The sequence below is a fragment of the Tinamus guttatus genome, unplaced genomic scaffold (assembly GCF_059628265.1).
Source record: "Tinamus guttatus ecotype Peru unplaced genomic scaffold, ASM5962826v1 Tinamus_guttatus_pri_ptg000150l, whole genome shotgun sequence".
Taxonomy (NCBI): Eukaryota; Metazoa; Chordata; class Aves; order Tinamiformes; family Tinamidae; genus Tinamus; species Tinamus guttatus.
The window spans coordinates 13,577,000-13,596,341 of record NW_028288684.1 but is presented as its reverse complement, the minus strand read 5'-3'; the positions used below and the strand labels follow the sequence as shown (position 1 = coordinate 13,596,341).

The window sequence follows — 19,342 nt, the reverse complement described above, 5'->3', positions numbered from 1 at the left end:
CCGAGTCTGCACAACTCTAAGTTGTTAATTAATGTCTTTGGTAGTTGTTACTACACACCACTCACCGCCCAAACCAGTTCTTTCACTCTGGCTATTTAATCTCTGGTTAATAATATTAGAGACAAGAGGAATTTCACAGATGGGGCAGCACTGCTGGACGTGGAGACAGGCTGAGAATAAGCTTCTAAAAACATGTTACAGGTGTCTCCTTTTTACATTGCATTTAAATACGAAGTAAAAAGACACACCTTCCCCCTGCTTATCCCCTCTTGAATTGCCACTGTAGTTTAAAGTATTCAAGTATCTTGCTGGCTTTGTTTTCTATCACTTTAAGGGCCCAAGTAAAAGCTTTTTTGGGGGGGAAAACAAACAAACAAAAAATGCCCCAAACCCCCCAAAAAACAAGCATGTGTTCAAATGCTTGAGGAAAACGTAAGGGAGAAAACATACACAGAGAACTGCCATTTAAATACAGAGCAGCTGCTACACACGAATTATTTTGCTGAAGTTTCTAACAGTGTCTGCATCCTTTCACAGCACTTAGCACGTACATAGGCAGTAATAATTTCTACAGAAGCTACTTTAAAACATACTTTTCCAAACAGACTTGTAGCACCTATTTATTTTGGACTCTTTCTATACAATCTGGTTCGCAAGGCAGAATACTTGACTAACACCTTGTAAGGGTGAAAAGCTACCAAAGGCACCAATGTTTCGGTGGTTCCATAGGGCTTCCAATGCCTTCCCAATGCAGGTGCAGGTTTGTAAGTTTTACCTTGGTTCTCTGCTTTTGTTCCACAATATATATATATATATATATATATTTGCCCATTTAAGTTCTGCACATTTATGTCCTAGTTTCCACTAAAATCAAATGTTATTTTTGTTGTTGTTTTAAATTAGGAACAAAAAGTCAGAGCACTGCTGGGCTTGTTACTGAAAAATCTACTGTTGGTTGGTCTGCTGTTTAACCAAGGCAGCAGGAGACGGGATTTTGTGTGTGTGTGTGGGGGGGGGGGGGGGGGGGCGGTGGGTGGATTAAGGCAAAGCAAGGTCTGCTTTTGGGCCAGGGGTGCATTGCTGGGGGACAAAGACACACGATGAGTTTAAACTCCTTGCGCAAAAGGCAGGAAATCCCCCCAGTTTTGCAAGGTATAGGTTGATCCACCAGGCTGTTACAAATAACTCCCTTAAGCAACAGCGTCCTTTCCTTGGATCCACCGCGGAAAGCTTGGAAACGTGACGCGGGGCTAGCGGGCGACTGAGATGGTGGCTGAGGAGGCTCCTCGGCGGCCCGAGGGGGCGTTTGAGGGACGGAGGCCAACGCTCAATGGCGGTTTCGGGGGCGGCGCAACCGCCCGCGCGGCGCCGTCTCCGCGGCGACGGCGGCCGGCGGGAAGATGTCGGCCGGGGAGGCGCCGCGTTTCGCCTTCCGCGCGCTGCCCCGGAAAAGCTTCGGCAGCCTCGAGAGCCGGGAGAGCCGCGAGCGGCTCCTCAAGTGGTGCGAGGGAGGGAGAGAGCCCGGCCCGCGGGCGGCGGGCGGGAGCGGGGCCCTCCATGATAAGGGGCGAGAGATAAGGGGTGATAAGAGATAAGAGGAGATACAGAGAAGGAAAAAAAAAAAAATGCGTAGTTGTTCCTCAAGGCAGGAGGGCTTCCTATAGTGCATCTAGGCAAGCACGAGGTGCCCCGTGTGCCTCAGAGTGCCGCCGTGCCCAAGAAACGTGCAGTTGAGGTGCTTAGGGACATGGTTTAGCACCATGGTAGCGATGGGTTACGGTGGGACGTGATCTTGAAGGTCTTTTCCACCCATAATGATTCTGTGATCTCATGTTTCCATTGCAGGTCCATGCAAGGCAGGATCGCAGCGCAGGCTTTCAGCTTTGACCAGCCATTCAAGCCCTATCTGAAGGATGACTTTGTTATGGTAGCTCTCATTCCCTTATGTTTGAATTTGCTCTTTTTCTATGAAATTATAGCTATTGGAAACCTGTGCAATGGAAAATATTGCAGCAGTGTTTGCGTGCTGCTTTGGCGTAGCCTCCTCGCTGTCCTGCTGGAAGTAGGTGATTTAGGTGTGGTGCTCCAAGCCTTATTTTGTGGATTAGCTGCATTGTCCAGGGAAAATATTTTAGTCTGTACTTATGTTTCCCCCTTTCACGAGGGAACAATTCAGCCATTCAAGCACAAGAATGGGAATCTTGCCTGGATGCTGATCTTGGCCACCACATTTAATGATGGGAAGTCCACACAGGGATACGTGCAGTTACTACCCTTGGTAACAGCTATTCTGACTTTGGCACAGTAATTAGACACACAATATACCACACTTCTGAAAATGCAAGATTTTTTAAACATACTGTGCCCCATTATTTTATAGCAGAATTGTGGCTTCTCCCCTTTATGAGACTCAGGTCGCCTACTGGCTTCTGTTCTCCATTTTTGTTGACTGCAAAGTCAAATGTGCTTATGTAGTTGAAGGGGAGAAAAATATTACCTGTAGTCTTAAAAACAGTGAATCTTTTCTCTCCCAGAAGAAGAATTCAGAGTTCCCTGTGTGAATTCACTTGATATTTTAAATAAATTAATCAGAAAACATTTTAAATGATTGAAGTTTATTAAAAATGCATTTGCCATCTCAAGGCTTGTCCCTTTTGAATTAGAAACATAAAATATCACTGTGAAACAAAAAACTTGAGTAGCTGAGATTCATTTGAGAATAAAGAGACCATTACGTTACATAGTCTCTCTGTATTCCAGAGAGGTGATGCAGAGACTTCATAGAATCATAGAAAATTTAGATTAGATTCATACTTTGTATTTCATTTTGAGTTCAACAGCATTGCATACACAAGTAGAAAAATTGCTTTATCTCCTTTATTTTTTTTTTTATAACTCCAAAGTTTTCAATCATTCTCTGCATATTCTTTAGTATTTCACTATAAAAACCTCACATTGCATACATAAATCATAGAATCATAGAATTGTTAAGGTTGGAAGGGACCTCTAGAGATCATCTAGTCCAACCCCCCTGCACACACACGGTCACCTAGAGCACATGGCACAGGACTGCATCCAAGCGGGTTTTGAAGATCTCCAGAGAAGGGGATTCCACAACAAAAATATTTTGAATGTATAAATAGAGAGATTGGCTACACAAAGTTACAGAAACATGTATTGAGTGGTATGATACTTTTTAGTTATACAAACTAAAAAGTCTACTTACTAATAGGATCCTTATAATTTGTTTTAAAAGTATAGAAAGCAGTGTATGATGATTGTATGTTTGTGACTTCATTAACTCTTTTCTCTTATTTGAATTTTATAGGCCTTTTTTAAAGATCAAAATGTGATCTCCAGTTTAAAGTTGCTTTCAGCTTCAGGACAATGGACTACATTGGGTAAACATTTATTTAGAATAAATTAGTATTAAGGAAGAAAAAAAATATGTTGTAACTGTTCTAGCTTATTTTGCAATAAAGGTAGTGCATATATCCATATCTTCATCTGCTTGAATTATCTTGAAGAATGACTCCTTTTATTAAGCAATAGGAAAAGATTCGTACCTAGTTTGTTACTAAAATGTCAAGCTTTACATTTTTTTCTTTCCCCCCCTCTACCCCCCCCCCCCTTGAGACCCGTATTGATCCATAAGTCAAGCTACTGGAAGTATATGAAAATGATCTAGGACATTGACATGGTCATGTTGTATCCGGAGATAAGCAGCCGTGCAGTGTTCATGGAACTACCTTATTCACAGATGTTACTGGCAGAAAGACACTCCTCTGTGGGTGCATCTGCACTACTTAGAGCAAACTAAAAATGTTACAAATTGAAGCTGAGGGAGCAGAAGATGAGGTCGAGCACACTCCTGAGATTGCCTAAATACCCTGTCTGTACAGCAAGAACAACTTGCTGCAGGAAGAGAGCCATGGAATAAGTTGCTCTGTTTATAATCATCATAAGGATGACTTCTCATTCGTTGTCATATCATTAACTGCTTGTAACATTTGGTTATGTTTGTAGATGCAGATGATTCATTAAAAGAAAAAAGTACCAAGCAGAAATAACATGTTGAGCTTGTGGCATCACTTTATAATTGCATTTTTGATTCTGTTAATGAGAGTTAATTTTCATGCAGATTGTGTATGATAATGTAATGGGTTTTTATGCATAATACAAACTCTCACATCACCACACTACTTTTCCTTTATAGATTTTAAAAGGGCAGTGTGGGAATCCCACAGTTTTTTCAGTTTGTCTGTGAATAAACTTATTGCATGTAAATATTTAATTAAGCTTTGGGAATTACTTTTCCATTTCTACTCTGAAATTGGCATGAGTATTCCCCACTGTATGCTGTGATGTGAGGCTTTGCCAACATTTGCCAGCAGAATCTGTTTTCCTGAGATGCTGTATCGGGATGTTAAAACTATAGAGACAGAGAAGATGCAAAGAATATTTCTGCCTCAAGTTTCCTCTCAGATGCCTCTTTTTCATTCTGGGACGCAAAAAGAAATTCATTTCAAAGCATGGACAACCCTTTTTCTTTTCCTGCTTTGTACAAGAATCTTAGACTATCTGTCTAGCCTGTGACTTGCTGGTGCCTATAGTGAGAGAGGTCAGTAGGTTACATACCTCGTGTTAAAAGCAAAGGGTCACCTGCCAAGTATCTCAGCTTCTTAACAGCCGATTTTCCTGAATCCATATTAACACAAAGGTAAAGCATTTTATTCCGAGGACTGGAAGGGCTCCCTCTCTAAATCCTGAACAGCTGGTACACCCCATTTGCTCTTAAAATTTCATCTTCCCATTCTTTGCCTATTTTGGGTGAGGAATGTTGGCACATTTTTCTATACTTAGTCTTCATGTGCATTTTTTAAAAATATAGTAAGAATAAGCTTTGAGTGGGAGGAGGTACAAAATCATCCTCCAGTATTTTCTTCTGAGGACATTTTGTTAATCCACATAGCTGTTTACTTGTTATTAAGAGTTACTCTCTAGTGACAAGTTTCTTTTCTGGCAAGGCGATAGTGAAAATGGGCTTACTTTGCTTTTAAAAAATCTAAAGAAATTGACATAATGTAGAATTCAAATTAATTCTCTTGCAAACAATAATATGTATATATATATATATTTCTACAGGGAGAGGAATTCAGGATGCATAGTATAATGATAAGTGGGGTATAGGTAGATTTTTAAAAAGCTCATTCTCCCCTCTCTGTGAGGAGAGATAACTGTATCACAAAGCTGTTATCTACCTAGTAAAGTGCTATCAGCATAATATAACGGATCAGTTATATTATTACTATATATATATTACTTTACTAGGGTGTTTAATTTCATAATCCTTTTGTTTTCTTTTGTTTTCTGCAGGCTGCAGTGCATTTTTCCCCCTAACTAAAATGATAAATTATCTTTCTTTAGAATCCAAGTGGTCCTGTTTTCACTTTCACGTATATTTCTACCTCTTCCCTTATTGCTGATCTCCTTTCCCTAAAGTCTATGTTTTCTTTACAACTTTTTTTTCCTCTTTCTTATCTCTTCAGTTTTGTTCTTCTCTTTATTTTCACCTTTTTATCACACCATTAACGTCCTCAGTCACCATCCCTTAGATCAAAAGGTGGCATAAAACTTGAGTTTCTTGAATCCACAATAGGACCTTGTCTAAGGGACTCCAGCTTTAATAGAAATTGAAATGCAACATTTTAAGTAAAGAGCACTCTGGGATATTCTTCTGCTTTATTTGATTATACAAATACTTTGTTTTATTGCCCCTCCTCACATCACTTTTTTTTTTTTTTTCCCCGTTGTTGTCTTGGTTGCTTCCCAGAGTACCCAACAGTTCTGTCATCGTGCTTTAAGGCCCCCTCTTCCTCACATTTTTCTAAAATAGAGACAGCAAAATGAACATGGTTTGATGCATATCAATTTACATATTAAGTCTTGCATTTTAAAATAGCTACAATGAAACGTAAATAGCAGTTTTTCCTTTGACACATCACTGGCCTTGCACCTGTCAGCAGCTGCAGGGAGGCAGGACTGTATCTGCTTAGACTCAATTAACACTTGAAAAGTTATCTTCAAAGGCATAAGGATACTGTCTTTTTGTGTAAACAGAAGTTTAGTATTTGCTTAAGAAAGGCTCTTAGTCGCAATATGTGCTTCAAGCTCCCATGACTGCTGTCTTAAGGTTTAAAAATCTTAAGTCAGCAAGTTTTCTAGACTGCTGTTGCAGGTTTTCATTTGCTAAAATTTTAGATATCATTTGTTATAAATTGGTGTTCCATACATTTTACTTTAAAAACCAGTGTTTTTAATGCCTCAGCTTTAAACTTGCGTTGTATATGTTCTGTGTTCAATTGTTTTTTTAAATAGTAGGTTGCAGGAGATGTTCCCAATGAACAATTTTTCCTTAAGCTTAGGAGGAATTTTCTTGGTTTTGTTTGTTTGTTTTCTATGTTTAAAATACAGAGCTGACAGCTTAGAAGTAGAGAGGAGAAATGAATGTCATTTGGAATTCAGTTCCCCATGCTTGTTTAAAAGCCTTCTCTTACAGATATTCCAGAACTAGCTGTTGCACAAAGTTCTGCTTCAGTATCTCAGCTCTTTGTTTTCCCCTCGCACACTTGTCGCTGCGTTGTTGAGACATTACTTCAATTTTATTGCTCACTTCTGCAGCGTTATTAGAACTGGTTACTCTTTTCAGGAAATTCTGAATCTCAACTTCCCCACCTCACCTCACCTCTGAAATGGAGCATAGGAGCTTCCAGCACATTCAAATGTTTCTATTTTACAGTTTGCTTTTTAAAACTACTCAATATATAACAGAACTCTTGATTGATCTTTCCTGATGGAAGGTTTCATAAAATCTTGCTTGGGAGCAGAATGTGTCTCCTCCTCCCCCTCCTTCTTCTCTCCAAATAAAATCCTAACAATGTGAAGCGCTATAAATAGCTCTGAATTTCTTATATTTTCAGCGCAATAACTGGGAAAATGTTAATATGTCCTTTGTTTCAGGTCATTTAGCATCAGGTACTATTAATCTTGAATCAGTTTTTGACTCTCGGTCTTTTCCAAAATCATTCCTGTGTTAAAGGCTGATTCAGTTCCTATTAAAATCTTTATGAAATTTCTATTTATGTGAGGGAAAGTCTGACTGAGAGCTAAAAATTAGAGGCATCTTGGGATAAGGGAGTGGGACGAAATACAAGCAAATAAAAAACACCTTTTTTTTCCCCCTAAGGTTTTGGGCTCCAAATCATGTTTGTTCTGAGTTGTTATTTTTATTTTATATTTTGATTATTTTTGATCGTTATTGTGTAGACAGCTAAGAGAATGTCCTATACAATTTCTTGGATAACAGGCACCCTTCGCCAGAGGCATATGTGTAAATGTGAAGCCAAACAATTAAAGAGCATGCTTTTTCCTATAATTGATTTTCTTAGCATCATATTTTCCCAATAAATTAGTTTTAAAATTTCATGTCAGCATTTTCAGTTTAAGTACGAGCACAATTTGTAGATTCCTTTATTTTCTTATTTTGTCTTAAGAGTGATCACATAGGTGGGAATGTTTGCCCAGGTTTAGATATCAAAATGGCAGCTGACTCCATTTATGAATAAATGATCTCTGTGTAATAATATGTGGGAGAAATCGTAGGAATTTGGGGGAGTGCAGGGAAGAGAAATGCTAGGCTATACTGTGCTTGCTGATATTAAAATGGAATATCGGAGATTTATGCTCTTGGAAGCATTATAGTGTGTACATCCTTTTGACATGTTTCTCTTCCTGAAATATTGTCCTATAGGGTGAAATTAAAACTCCTTCAGAATATTAGTCTTCAATTATTTTTTTGGGGTCAGTTTGGCAGGAAACTGATTAATTTTATGTTTAAGTATACAGTCAGCAGCCTTCCGATATTGTGATGTTGTGTCCCGTAGAGGGAATCTACATGGAACAAAAGATAATCTCATGGAAAATGGGATTTTCAGGACTGTTATCTCTGCAAAGCTGCACTGAGCTACCTTGTGCCCTCCCTTGCACTCGGGTTCTCCCTCTCTCTCTCTCTCTCTCTGTGTCTCTCCCCACTCTGTTTGGAAACAGAATTGTGTCTGTTTTTTAAAAGCCTTAAATCCCGTTTTCACTTTGTGAAGAGTTAGTAGCAGTTAGTGACTTCAGTACTCGGGTCCAAATGTGGTTTTCTCCTCAGATTCTTTCAGGCTTAAGTAGTGGAATTGCAATGTTCTAAGGTGTGGTGTTGAGTTTCAGCGCGTGTTTCATCTGTTATTTGTTTTGATTGATAGCATTACCAACAGAGGGAGCAAACGCGGGAGCCTTAACGTGAGGCAGCGTTCAGATGTTCTAGCCTTTCCTTTGCCCTTGTTGCTCTCTTAACTTTCTTTCTTTCTTTTTTTTTTTTTGTGATTAAACATTGTGCCTATGTGATCTTTATTTTTTTAAGAATATGCCACACACAGTCATTTAATGAAGTTAATTATTTTGGCACTCTATCAAATTATGAATTGTTATGAAACCATTAGTACCTGAAAATCCTGCTGTTACATTTTACAGTACAGCCTTGAAGTGAAGCCTGTCTATTATATTCCAGGTTCCAACGTGATAAAAGTTGAAGCTACAGTAGTGCCCTGTACACAGATTTCAATGTCATTTTTTGATCGTTTGTACACGGAAGGAGTTGTTAGAGAAACTGGACATATTGTGAAATGCTATGATGACTATTATGATGGTATTGTCATCTCTGATGAGTTAAGGAAGGTCAGTAAAGCGCACAATTATTTCTTGTAAATGTTCATACTCTGGTACTGTCAGGACACATTGTTCAGCATTTTTTTTCTTTTGATACATACTTTTCAAGGTAAAAATCGTGCTCTATAGCCATGTGATATAAATAACTGTCCAGTTCCCAAGTGTGTCAAGACAATTGTTATTTTTCAGTTGGTCCCACTTTCTCTTTAGGTGGGGGGAAAGTTAAAAGCGTCTCCTGGTCACCCTTTTCATAAGTAATCACTAACTGTAAAGAAAAAAAATGCAACTCATTTTTTTGCCTAGGAGGTGAAAACAAGAGGTTTCAGTGGAAAATTGAAAAACTCGAGGCTGCAGGTTCACCTGCAGGTTCTGAACATAAAGTTGAAGGTGCTCAATAGCTACATCCTGAAGCTTTCCTCACCAGGATCACGTGTGAAGGTATTTGAGGAAAGGCACCTTCCTATATTTCAGACTGAAACAAGGCGAGGAAACTATGAAAAGGGAAATTACTTTGAAGTGACTACTGAAAGAGGACCTTAATTTTAGGGGTCTTTTGGGGGTCTATGTAAGTAGCTCGAGTTTATGATAGTAAACAAGAGACATGCTTTTTCTGTTGATTTCATTCTTTAACGATTGTCTCCCCTTATGCTTTAATGATGTTTAACTGAGTGTATTTAGTGGCGTTCACTTTCAGGTAATGTAAGCTCCAATAAATACAACTTCCTGAACAGGCCTGTGAGGTAGTAGTTGTCTGGTACGTTCCAGTGGAGGTGTTGGAGAGCAGATTATTTTGAAAAATAACCTTGCGAGAAGTGGCACCTTCTTAATCAACATGTCTTCATCCTAAGTGTTTCTTTTGACTTCACAAACCCAACCAAATTCTTATTATTTATGTTTGTTTAGCATTAGCAAGGCATAGGCTGGGAGAACTGGATTTTGCTCTTCCTTGTATATATAATCAGCAGAAGTACTTAATAATTACAGAGTTGCACTCATTTGCACTTGGCAAACCCTTTGAAGACGATGTATGTGAGCAGGCAGTGACACTGCTTACAGCGTGAGGCTTGAAAAACTGGTCTGTCTTGTGAAGTTCTGGGAAAAGGACAGAGCTCAAACTCGTGTTTGTCGCTCGGACTTGGTTTGCAGGCTAGCTGTTCAAATACTATGTATTTACTTACAAATTGGGTATATATTGGATTTTTTTAATTAATCAAATTAAATATTTGATGTGAAAAGTAAGAGGCAACACTTAAAATGATATCATTAGGGTTTTAGTCCCTGTTCATTTGCAAGTTGAAGGAAAGTTGAAGTTTCATCTGAAAGTTGAAAGAATGTTCATCGATTTGAAGTGGACATGATTCCCAGTCATAAGGCTTAAGATGGCAGAAAGAATTTGGCGTCACAACCCCCTCCAGGCTGCCTCCAAGCTCTAGGTTGCCTGGTCAGCGCCCCGGCCGGGCAGGCTGCAGGGGGCAGCAGACTCTCTAGTCTATTTCTGTCACAGAGTAGGGGGCAAAATTTACTTCTTTTTCCCCCCTTTTGCTATGTGTTCACCTTGGTTCCACCAAGAGGGGGATTGAGATATGTGTGAGGAGGCCAAACATGGCATTAAGCTCGAATCTCTTTCTCCCACTTGCATCTCTCTGTGCTGGTGTATCTGCTGTTTGGCTGATGTGACTCAGCCGTTTCGTAAATTATTTTCAGATTACTGGTAGTTTCACTAGCAGGATGAACCAATGAATTACAAGGCTCTTGTAAAGTCTTCCATATCTCTTGTGGGCACAGATCTGAGAGCTGATATTTCTGCTGTTAATATTTTATATTGTACCTGTAAAGTGTGAACATGTTATTAATTGCAGCGTTGGGAAAATAAGGTCTACTTGGAGAGAAGTGTTCATCTATTTCCATTCTGTTTCTATATTTTATATGAACCTAAACTCTGCTTAACATATAACAAATAAATAGCTGTATTGTTTATTTATTTAATGGCAAATCAATTATTTAGATATCACATAGCTATCTGACCTTTTTATTACATTCTTGTTCCATAAGGTCTTGCTTCTGGAAGATTCAGACCATTATGACTTATTCAGTCAGTCAGATCGCCAGGAGTTTCTCTTTTGCCTTTTTAAGCATCTTTGCCTTGGAGGAACTTACTGTCAGTTTGAGGATATGCTTGGCCCATACTTAGAAACCACAAAAGCTTTATATAAGGACTTGGTAAGGTAAGTGTTTTCTGATTTTGTGCACTTACATATGTATGTGCTGTGCGCTTGGTGTCCATTTGTGTAAGTGCTGTGCATTACTGCTTTGGAAATAGGGATGCTTTTCATCAGTCTTCAAGCTCATTTATTTTCAGGTATTAATCTGTAACAAAGATAGCACTTCATTGACAAAAAAAATGTACAGTTTTAATGGCAACTGTTCTGACTAAAAAGATTCTACTGTATTACAGACATGGTCCCTGCTGTTTCATAATTCATTCCCATTTTAGAGACTTTTGTTTCTGAAATCCTCTACTGAAGATGGGGCATGTTACTGGAATTAGACTGTGTTCAATTGTCATTGATATAATTTCAACTATTGGTCTCTGTGTGTGTGTGTATGGACCATTTTTAAACTTTTGATTAAAAAAATATTTTAGTTTTTTTTTTATCTTTAAATATTTTATTCCACTTTTTTTAAAAAAAAAATTTGGATTTTGCCATTCTCAGGTCAAGAAATAGTGCAGTGACACATGCAGCTTAAATCTAAGGGGGCAGAATCTGACTGTTAACATGACATAGAGGATTAAAACATTTTTGGCCCAGTCTGGTGTATGGAACTGTCTGGAATTCATTTATTTTTGGTTAAGATTAGAGGCAATTGACTGTGATGGACAATTCAGAAAAAAAGGCTATTTTTTTTTTCTGTTTAGATATACACATATGGTAGAGTTCTCACAGTTAGAGGTAAATGTAGTGTAATTAAAATGTATAAAGATTCAGTCCTAGCTGAGCAGACAAGAATATAAACGTCATCAACAAATTTACTAAAATTTAGTGGTATACTTTGCCACCTATGGTAAGTATAGGTAGTGATAAGATAAAGTATAGTATTAGCTTGAGCAGTGAGAGTAGTAATAGACCTCAGATACGTGGGATAGTACAAGAACTCTGATAACACCAATATGAAGGGATGCACTGAAATGTGCGATACAAAGACTGCAAAGTTCTTAAGGTAGAAATTGTTATTTTCTTCTCCCTCAGGCATATTTGGTGTGCTGGGATTACCCGTTGTTTTTTCATCTCCTGTTTTAAGACAAGTGAATTTAAAAAAGTCCTGTGCAAGTTATATTCATTGCTGAGTTTCTTTTTTAAATGTCTTTGGATAAACTTAAGAGAAAAACTTAAATGTTTGAACAAAGATATGGTAGAAGAACCAGATCCAGCAATTCCTGCACACTTGAGTATTTCCTGACTTGTGTAGCACTTGTATAAATGTAGCTTGCTGTATCCAAACAGAATATAAAACTCAGAATAGTTGGCTCCCTTTTAGGATTTTTTTGTAATACTTCAGCAAAGAAGTTTACAAAACTTCAATTACCTCAAAGCAGCTTCATATTTTCTAATTGTCCATGCTTTTCAGGGTGCAAGTTGTTTCAGTCCTATGCTGTTTTCCAGGGTCATCTAAAATCAGTACTTAAAGTAGAACAGCTTATACAAAAAAAAAAAAAAGCATAAAGTCATTCAAAGAAAATTTTAGAAATAGCTAACTTGTATTGCTGCATTTATTAATGTGGATATTATGATTAGTCACCAGTGATTTCTTAATAGTGTGAACGTCATCTTTGGCATTATCATAATATATGAGAGAAATCCAGTGCATTCTTCAGAAATGTATAATATAACTGAAAAATAATTTATCAATTCATCACTAAGTCTCCCTTTCCTTTTAAATAATTCGCTCTGCACTTGAAACAAGCTGTTTGCTACTCTAATCCTTGGCCTTCATTCATTCTGCATTGACTACAGCTGTTTCTGATCTTGTGTTGTTAAATGACCTATGACAAATGCCAAATCTAATCACTTCTTTTACTTTCTTCCTTTCTTTTGCTATTTTTCCCCTATACAGGTCAAAGCCTAGTTCCGAAACACTCTTCCTTTTTGCTTTTGTATTTCTTTTCCCTACAATATAACCTAATCGGAATATTAAGAAGCTTGCATCTGCCAACATTTTTTTTTTTTGTGCCGGCTTTTTATTTCCTTTATATGTTATCAGAAGAAAACCTTTCAAGGTCCATTAAGTTTTTTTTCCCCCACTTGTCAGTTTTTTTCTATTCTCCAAAGTTTTAAAATACATCTATTCACTTCAGCAGATACAACTACTCATCTGCCCTGTACCTCTCCCTTGCCTGCATTGTCTCTTGTTTTCTCACTGACTCGTGATGGGAAAAGCTCATGACAATTTATCTCAAGCTTTTAACTTGCTCACTTGACATAAAGTTATTTGACAATCCCGTGAGAAAAGTTTTCAATCTTGATGTTCTGCTACCAGCCTCCTGGGAGAGAGAAAGCCCGTGAAGGGAAAAGCAGTGTGACTCTGATGAGGAACTCTCATGCCACAGGCTTGACTTAGTTCATTTCTAATTTCTGGTCCATGCTGTGCACTGTAACACTTCATTTTTGTAGAAATTACAATAAAGCAAGGAGCAAGGCCTCTTATTTTCTGTAAACTTTTGCACAGGACAATAATGGTCTCCAGAATTAGGATGACACTCCACCTTCCATTCTACCTTCCAATTCCAGTTGAAAACTGACTTTTCCTTAAATTCTTCTGTTCTAGACTGCTATCCTGTGTCTGGCTCCTTTTCATCATGAATTCTTAAAGCAGTACTTCAGAGTTTTAATTTTCAGTCATGAGCTTCAAAATGCTTGGTGAAAAGTGGACAGTACAAAAATTATTACCTGCTGGCTGACAGGCACTAAAACACTAGAGTCCCTGCAGATGAACTTGTTCTACATGATATGCTTATAAGATATAAAACAGCAATATCTGCTTCCATAACAGTTTTTTTTTTTTTTCAAAAGACCATCTTAAGCGTGAAAAGTTCTACAGGAGTCTCTCTGATGCCTAGAGTGGCAGGCAACCTTTTATGAGCTTTTTCCGACCTCCCTTTCCTACACTTTCCTGATAGTTATTCCTCAGTTCTAACTCCAAGGCACTTAAGATAAAAATAAAGCCAAAAATCTTGACATTTCATTTTATTGAAGCATTTCCATGTATGCAGCTTAATCACGAGAGAATCCAATAACTTTTTGAAATTAACTTTTCTAGATATATTTACAAACAGACCTAGAGAATTCCAAAGAAAACTATTACATTTTACTTTGTAAAAAGACTAATTATTACTTTGTAAAGTATTTGTGCACAACTGGTTGTCTGTTACTAAGTCAGTAGTAAATAGTTGAATCTATCCAAAATCTGAGCATACGATGTGTTCTACATAGTCAAAACCATTTAAAAATACTGTAATATTTTTCGCTTATTTAAAGAATCTATTTATATGATAAAACATGTTAGTTAAAATGTACTGTATGAATCTTGGTGATGTCCTAAATTGATAACTCTGTCTTCTGTACTTAACACCTGATTTTTTTCTAAGGGTGTCTCTGCAAGACGACAGCTGCCTCATAAGGCATCTTGTACTCGCTGTTCTCCTTCCTTCCATGTTGCCCACACACCTTCTACACACCCTTCCCCTTTAACAAATTAGTTTACCTGAAGACACTGATTGCTCTTTTTGTGTTTGGAAAGCTTGATAAAACATTGCAGGTGAGGTTAGGATGCAAGTAGAACTTGGAGTGAATTGAAAGAAAAAAAGAAAATTTAAGAAAAAATTCTTGTCTTTAGAAAAGTGGACATGCAGATTATAATGATAAAGGAACTTCCATAGTCAATTGGTAATATAAGAAAGAACAATTTGGAAGAAAAAAGAGGGATATTATGATTTTTAATGGAGTATTAACCTCATCAAGAAGAGGAGTTTTTTTTTCTAAAATTTTAAGGAAATTCAGCAAAAAAAGTCACATAAAAAGGCAAAATCCTGGTTTCCATCAAGTCAACAAGAAGAGTCTCATCTGATTTTGTCAGATATACTATTCTGCCCTAACAATTGAAGTAGGTGAAATAAACATTCAGTCTGAAAAGTGGTTTATGGGAAGCTAATCACAAGGCATTTTTTTCTTAATTTCTAAGCAATGAAGTAAATACAAAGACATTCTCTGACACCCATTTCCTTGGTATCCTAGGTATATCCTATACATAATAGAGAAAATAAGAAGCTAGAAATCAAAAGTTGTCATTTTTAGACCAAAGAATGCGAGTCCAGAGTGAGTTAAACACAAGTGTAGCTTTTGAAAGGACTGGTAGAGGGCAGAAATAGTCATCCCGCTGCCTCTCTCCCTTGCTCTGCAAGTTGTCATTCCCGGCAGGGAGGTTAACCAGGTTCTGAACTGCTGCCGTTTACAGCCCTGTGGCTCAGCATAAACCAGCATCCACTTGAGTTTATCTCAGTACCGGGCTGTGAAGGGCAGTGGCCCAGGAGCTGAGTCACGAACCAGTTGAGCTGTCCCTGCTGGGAAGGCAGCAGCTGGGGCCACCACCAGTTTCAGCAATGCTGCTTTAATCCACCGTGGAGCATCTCCGTATGTGAGCTGCAAAGATCAGCTTCACCACGCAGGCTTAAGGAGAGTTCATACATCCTGTCACTGCAGATGAAATCAGTAAATCATAAAGTCAGTGTTTTGACTGGGAAAAGAGATTGAATTGACAAAAACTAAGATGGTTAACTGAGGTTTGTCTGCTCTTGGTACAAAAAGCAACTTTGCAAAAGCAGTGGCACTAGGGGACTGCTGTGATAGGCAGCCTGGAGCACTTGTGCTAACATGTGTCCTCTAGCCATTTGACTATGTCGAACCCTTCCTAGAAAGTGAACCTGTTTATTGTAAGGAGTATGGAATTTATAGGGCTCAGCTCTTCCATGGTACGTTAATGAAATGAGGAATCATAAAATAAATACATTGGTAGATGTTACATTATATAATTCATGAAGAAATGTAAGCATCACTTAAGAGCAGACCTGGGGAAAAATGAGACATACAAAATATCTAAATATAATATGTGTTGAGATGTCTGGTCAGTGTGCAATAGTGTCTTAGCATACTAGTAATTATGGTGGAAGAAATAGCATTTTTCACAGCAATCACGGTCTAAAAATATAATGATTTAGTAATCATAATATCATACTAAGAGGCAGAAAAAATCATCTTAAAACATAATCATATATTAATTAAAAATAAACTATCATATGCATTTCTTTACCAGTACTGCTGCTACTTCTTCTGGTCTTCAGTATATGCCATTCGGTCATAGTTTTTTTTTTCCTCAAAGAATGTGTAAAAAAATAAGAAAAATATTTTAACAAAATGTTTAGCTAGATCACTTTCATTATATATGGAAGTGCAAACTTTACGTTGGAGTCACCCAGGCCTGGTAATATTGGTTTGATTTAGTAGTTGAAATCAGTAAATCAACCCAACCCAGATGACTAGATATATTTTCATTCAATAGTTTCAAGTAAAATATTACAATATCTGTGTTATCTGGGACTGATAACGCAGCTTTTCATGGTTCATGTGGAGCAAGTTGAACGTTAACTGTTAGCTTGATCATGGCAAAATTTGAGCAAGCGTATAGTGCACTTTAATTATTGAAATGGAGGACTCTAATATTTGTGGTGTAAATATTAAGCTTGTGTTATTTCCCTGTATTTCAGTGTTCAAAAGAATCCAGAAACAAAAGAAATAAGCATTACTTCCACTGTCTTCAGGGTGTCTGCATATGTAAGTACTACCCATTTTTGGTACAGCATTTTACTGGAAGTAACATGCATAACGTGAAAATAATGATTTGAACTAACATTTGCACAAAGAAAGCTTAATATTCATTTCAAATGGGTTATTTCTACAAATTTGTAATCATTCTTTATTCTTGAACCCTCTTCCTGGTCTCATCCTGCTTTCGCTCTTTAGCAACAGTTTTATTTTGTAGCTCACTAAAAACAGGTTAGTTGGATTGCATTTGAAGTCATCATAGTTATCCAGAAACTAGTTATGAAAAAAGTAGTTCTGAGTAATTCTGTTTATATAGGTACATGAAAGAGAAGAAAGGATTAAGAACCCAGTCTTGACTGTAATTCTGTTTTTAGAAATGTTTTTAGAGAGCTTTCTGAATAGTCTGTCTGGCATCTGCCTCTGCAAGGCAGTTCAGTACACAAAAGAGTTAGAATGGTGAGACGAACCTCTCCCTTCTCAAGTCTTGTTTCTGTGTGTTTTTTCTTGCAAAACCATGTATTTACCATGAGGAAGAAGTTGAGAATGGGCAGCATGTTTACTGGATTCAATGTATCTGTCATTTAATTGCTACTGTAGGCTGAATTACTCCTAATTCTTCCTAAGTAATCAGTATATAATAATTACATCAGATAATGTACCACTTCCAAAAGAAACAGCTGATGTCACTCAAACTGCACAAACTTCCCCGTAACTTGCCAATAGCTCAGTTGTTCATCTGTGGGTCATCATCATTTAACATGTGATTCATAGAAGACTCAAAATGTTTTCTAAAAATGACTAATTCATGGATGTATCACAATTTACCTCAATTTATTAGGTTGCAGGCTTCAGATTAAAAAAGAAAGATAACTTGGTATTTTTCTGGTAATACTTTTTTTCCTGAGACATTTCTGGATCACTAATAGAGTTGCATCAACTTTGTGGACTTCTGTATTTAGGTGTACCTGTTAGTTAAGAGCTTCCCTGTGTCTGTCATACATTGAGTATCATCAGATAAAAAACAAACAAACAAACAAAACACCAGGCAGCTTTGAGCAACATTTTGAAAGCAAAGAAGTAGATGGGCAAAAGAAAATCCAATGCAAACACAGAACATGCCATCTCTATAGCCTTTGAGGAAAAATAAGGCTTTACTGCCAATTCTGAAAAGTGAAGAATTCTGAAAATCTCTTTTTCACTAAAGGACATCGTAAAGCATCTTCTCTTAGAAAAGAGTTTATCCCAAAGACGTGCTCAGGCTTAACGTGAGGTTACTTCAAAATGAAAGGTTGCAATGGGTTTGTCCGGATTGTGTGAAGGTTTTAAGAATCAAAACTCCCAAAACTCTGCTGGGAAACTACAGGAATGGCACTTACTGCAACAAATGTCCTGTGTTTCTGATGAGAAGTCCCTCTAAAGAAGACAATTGTATTTCTACAGTAGATGCAGAGGGTTAATTTGGAAAATACCTAGAGTGTGTTAAGGGAGTCTTGATGCGGAGGTGACAGTGCACATGACAGTGTATTTTCTTAGTCTGAAACGGCCACGAGTCCTTGGTCTCACATAGAAAAGGGGAAGCTGTTCTGGTGAAAGTTGCTTGACTGTCAGCTAGAAAGTGAGAAGAACCCACATTTTTGCAAACAAGATTAATAAATGGACAAATAAAGGTACTTGTATACTTGATTTTACGTAACTTTATTTTGACACCACCACTTTCTGTTTATTTTGTCTAACTATGGCTAAGATGACCTTATTTAGGAAACAATATAGAAAAACAAACAAACAAACAAAAATGTTAAAATCAGATAGTACAGAGATGAAGCTGGTTGCCATCATCAATATACCAAAAATTGTGTCTCATATCTCTTTTCTAACATATCTATATCCACACATAAGTATCATACTGGCACGGACATGTAAAAATCAGTGAGAGAAACTGATCTAATCTTTGAAAGTGTAATGGCATGTTTCAAAAGCAGTTGCAGGCAGACTAGTAAGACCTTTTAATTTAAATATTTCAAGATATGGGAGTTTAGTTAGATTCTGTGTATGCTAGGTATATAATATATACATATATTCTGAATTATTTTAAATCACGTGACCACATATTCTGTTGAATTCCAAAGCCTCACAGTTTGCATATAATGAAACTTCATGGAATCTGAGGTATTTGGATATGAACTGGTACTTATATTTACATTATGTTTTGATGTTGCTCTCCTCTTCCTTTTTGGTGAGCTTAGGTTGTTTTTGGATGAAATCCCAAAGATATTGTGATGCTGAGTATTGTAAAACCTAACTTAAAGCTTGCTCTCATTAGACAAATGGAGAATCTAGTGTTTCATACACCCAAACCCTACAAAATACCCCAGAAGACAGTGAGGTATCTTAACATTGGAGCCACAAAGCTTGCATGTGGTGTTGCTTAAAACAGATTATTTTTAGCTTTCTGTATTTCACTATTTAAAAAATAAGCCGAGAAAAAATCTCTACCTACTCTTCAACAGTGCTTTTTTATCTTAATTTAAGATTTATGATATTGAGTAATTCCTCAAATGAAGAACATGTAAAATAGAGTTCATTCTCTTCTAAATAACAGGAGAGAAATTTGGATGCCAGTAACAGCCACTGAATGAAAATCAAAAATTGCCCTCAAAGCAGAAAATGGAAACAAGGTCTTTTCCAAGTTCCCTGCCTTA

At 37.3% G+C, this 19,342-nt stretch overlaps 1 protein-coding gene across 1 annotated transcript; it reads left to right on the top strand.

The window, feature by feature from the left end:
* Positions 1 to 1,394: 1,394 nt before the first annotated feature.
* Positions 1,395 to 10,998, top strand: CFAP300 (cilia and flagella associated protein 300). Its single transcript, XM_088522362.1, has 5 exons — positions 1,395 to 1,501; positions 1,846 to 1,927; positions 3,329 to 3,401; positions 8,612 to 8,778; positions 10,822 to 10,998. Exons 1-5 carry the CDS (start codon positions 1,401 to 1,403, stop codon positions 10,996 to 10,998), a joined length of 600 nt encoding a protein of 199 aa, XP_088378488.1. The 5' UTR covers positions 1,395 to 1,400.
* The last annotated feature ends 8,344 nt before the right edge of the window (positions 10,999 to 19,342 follow it).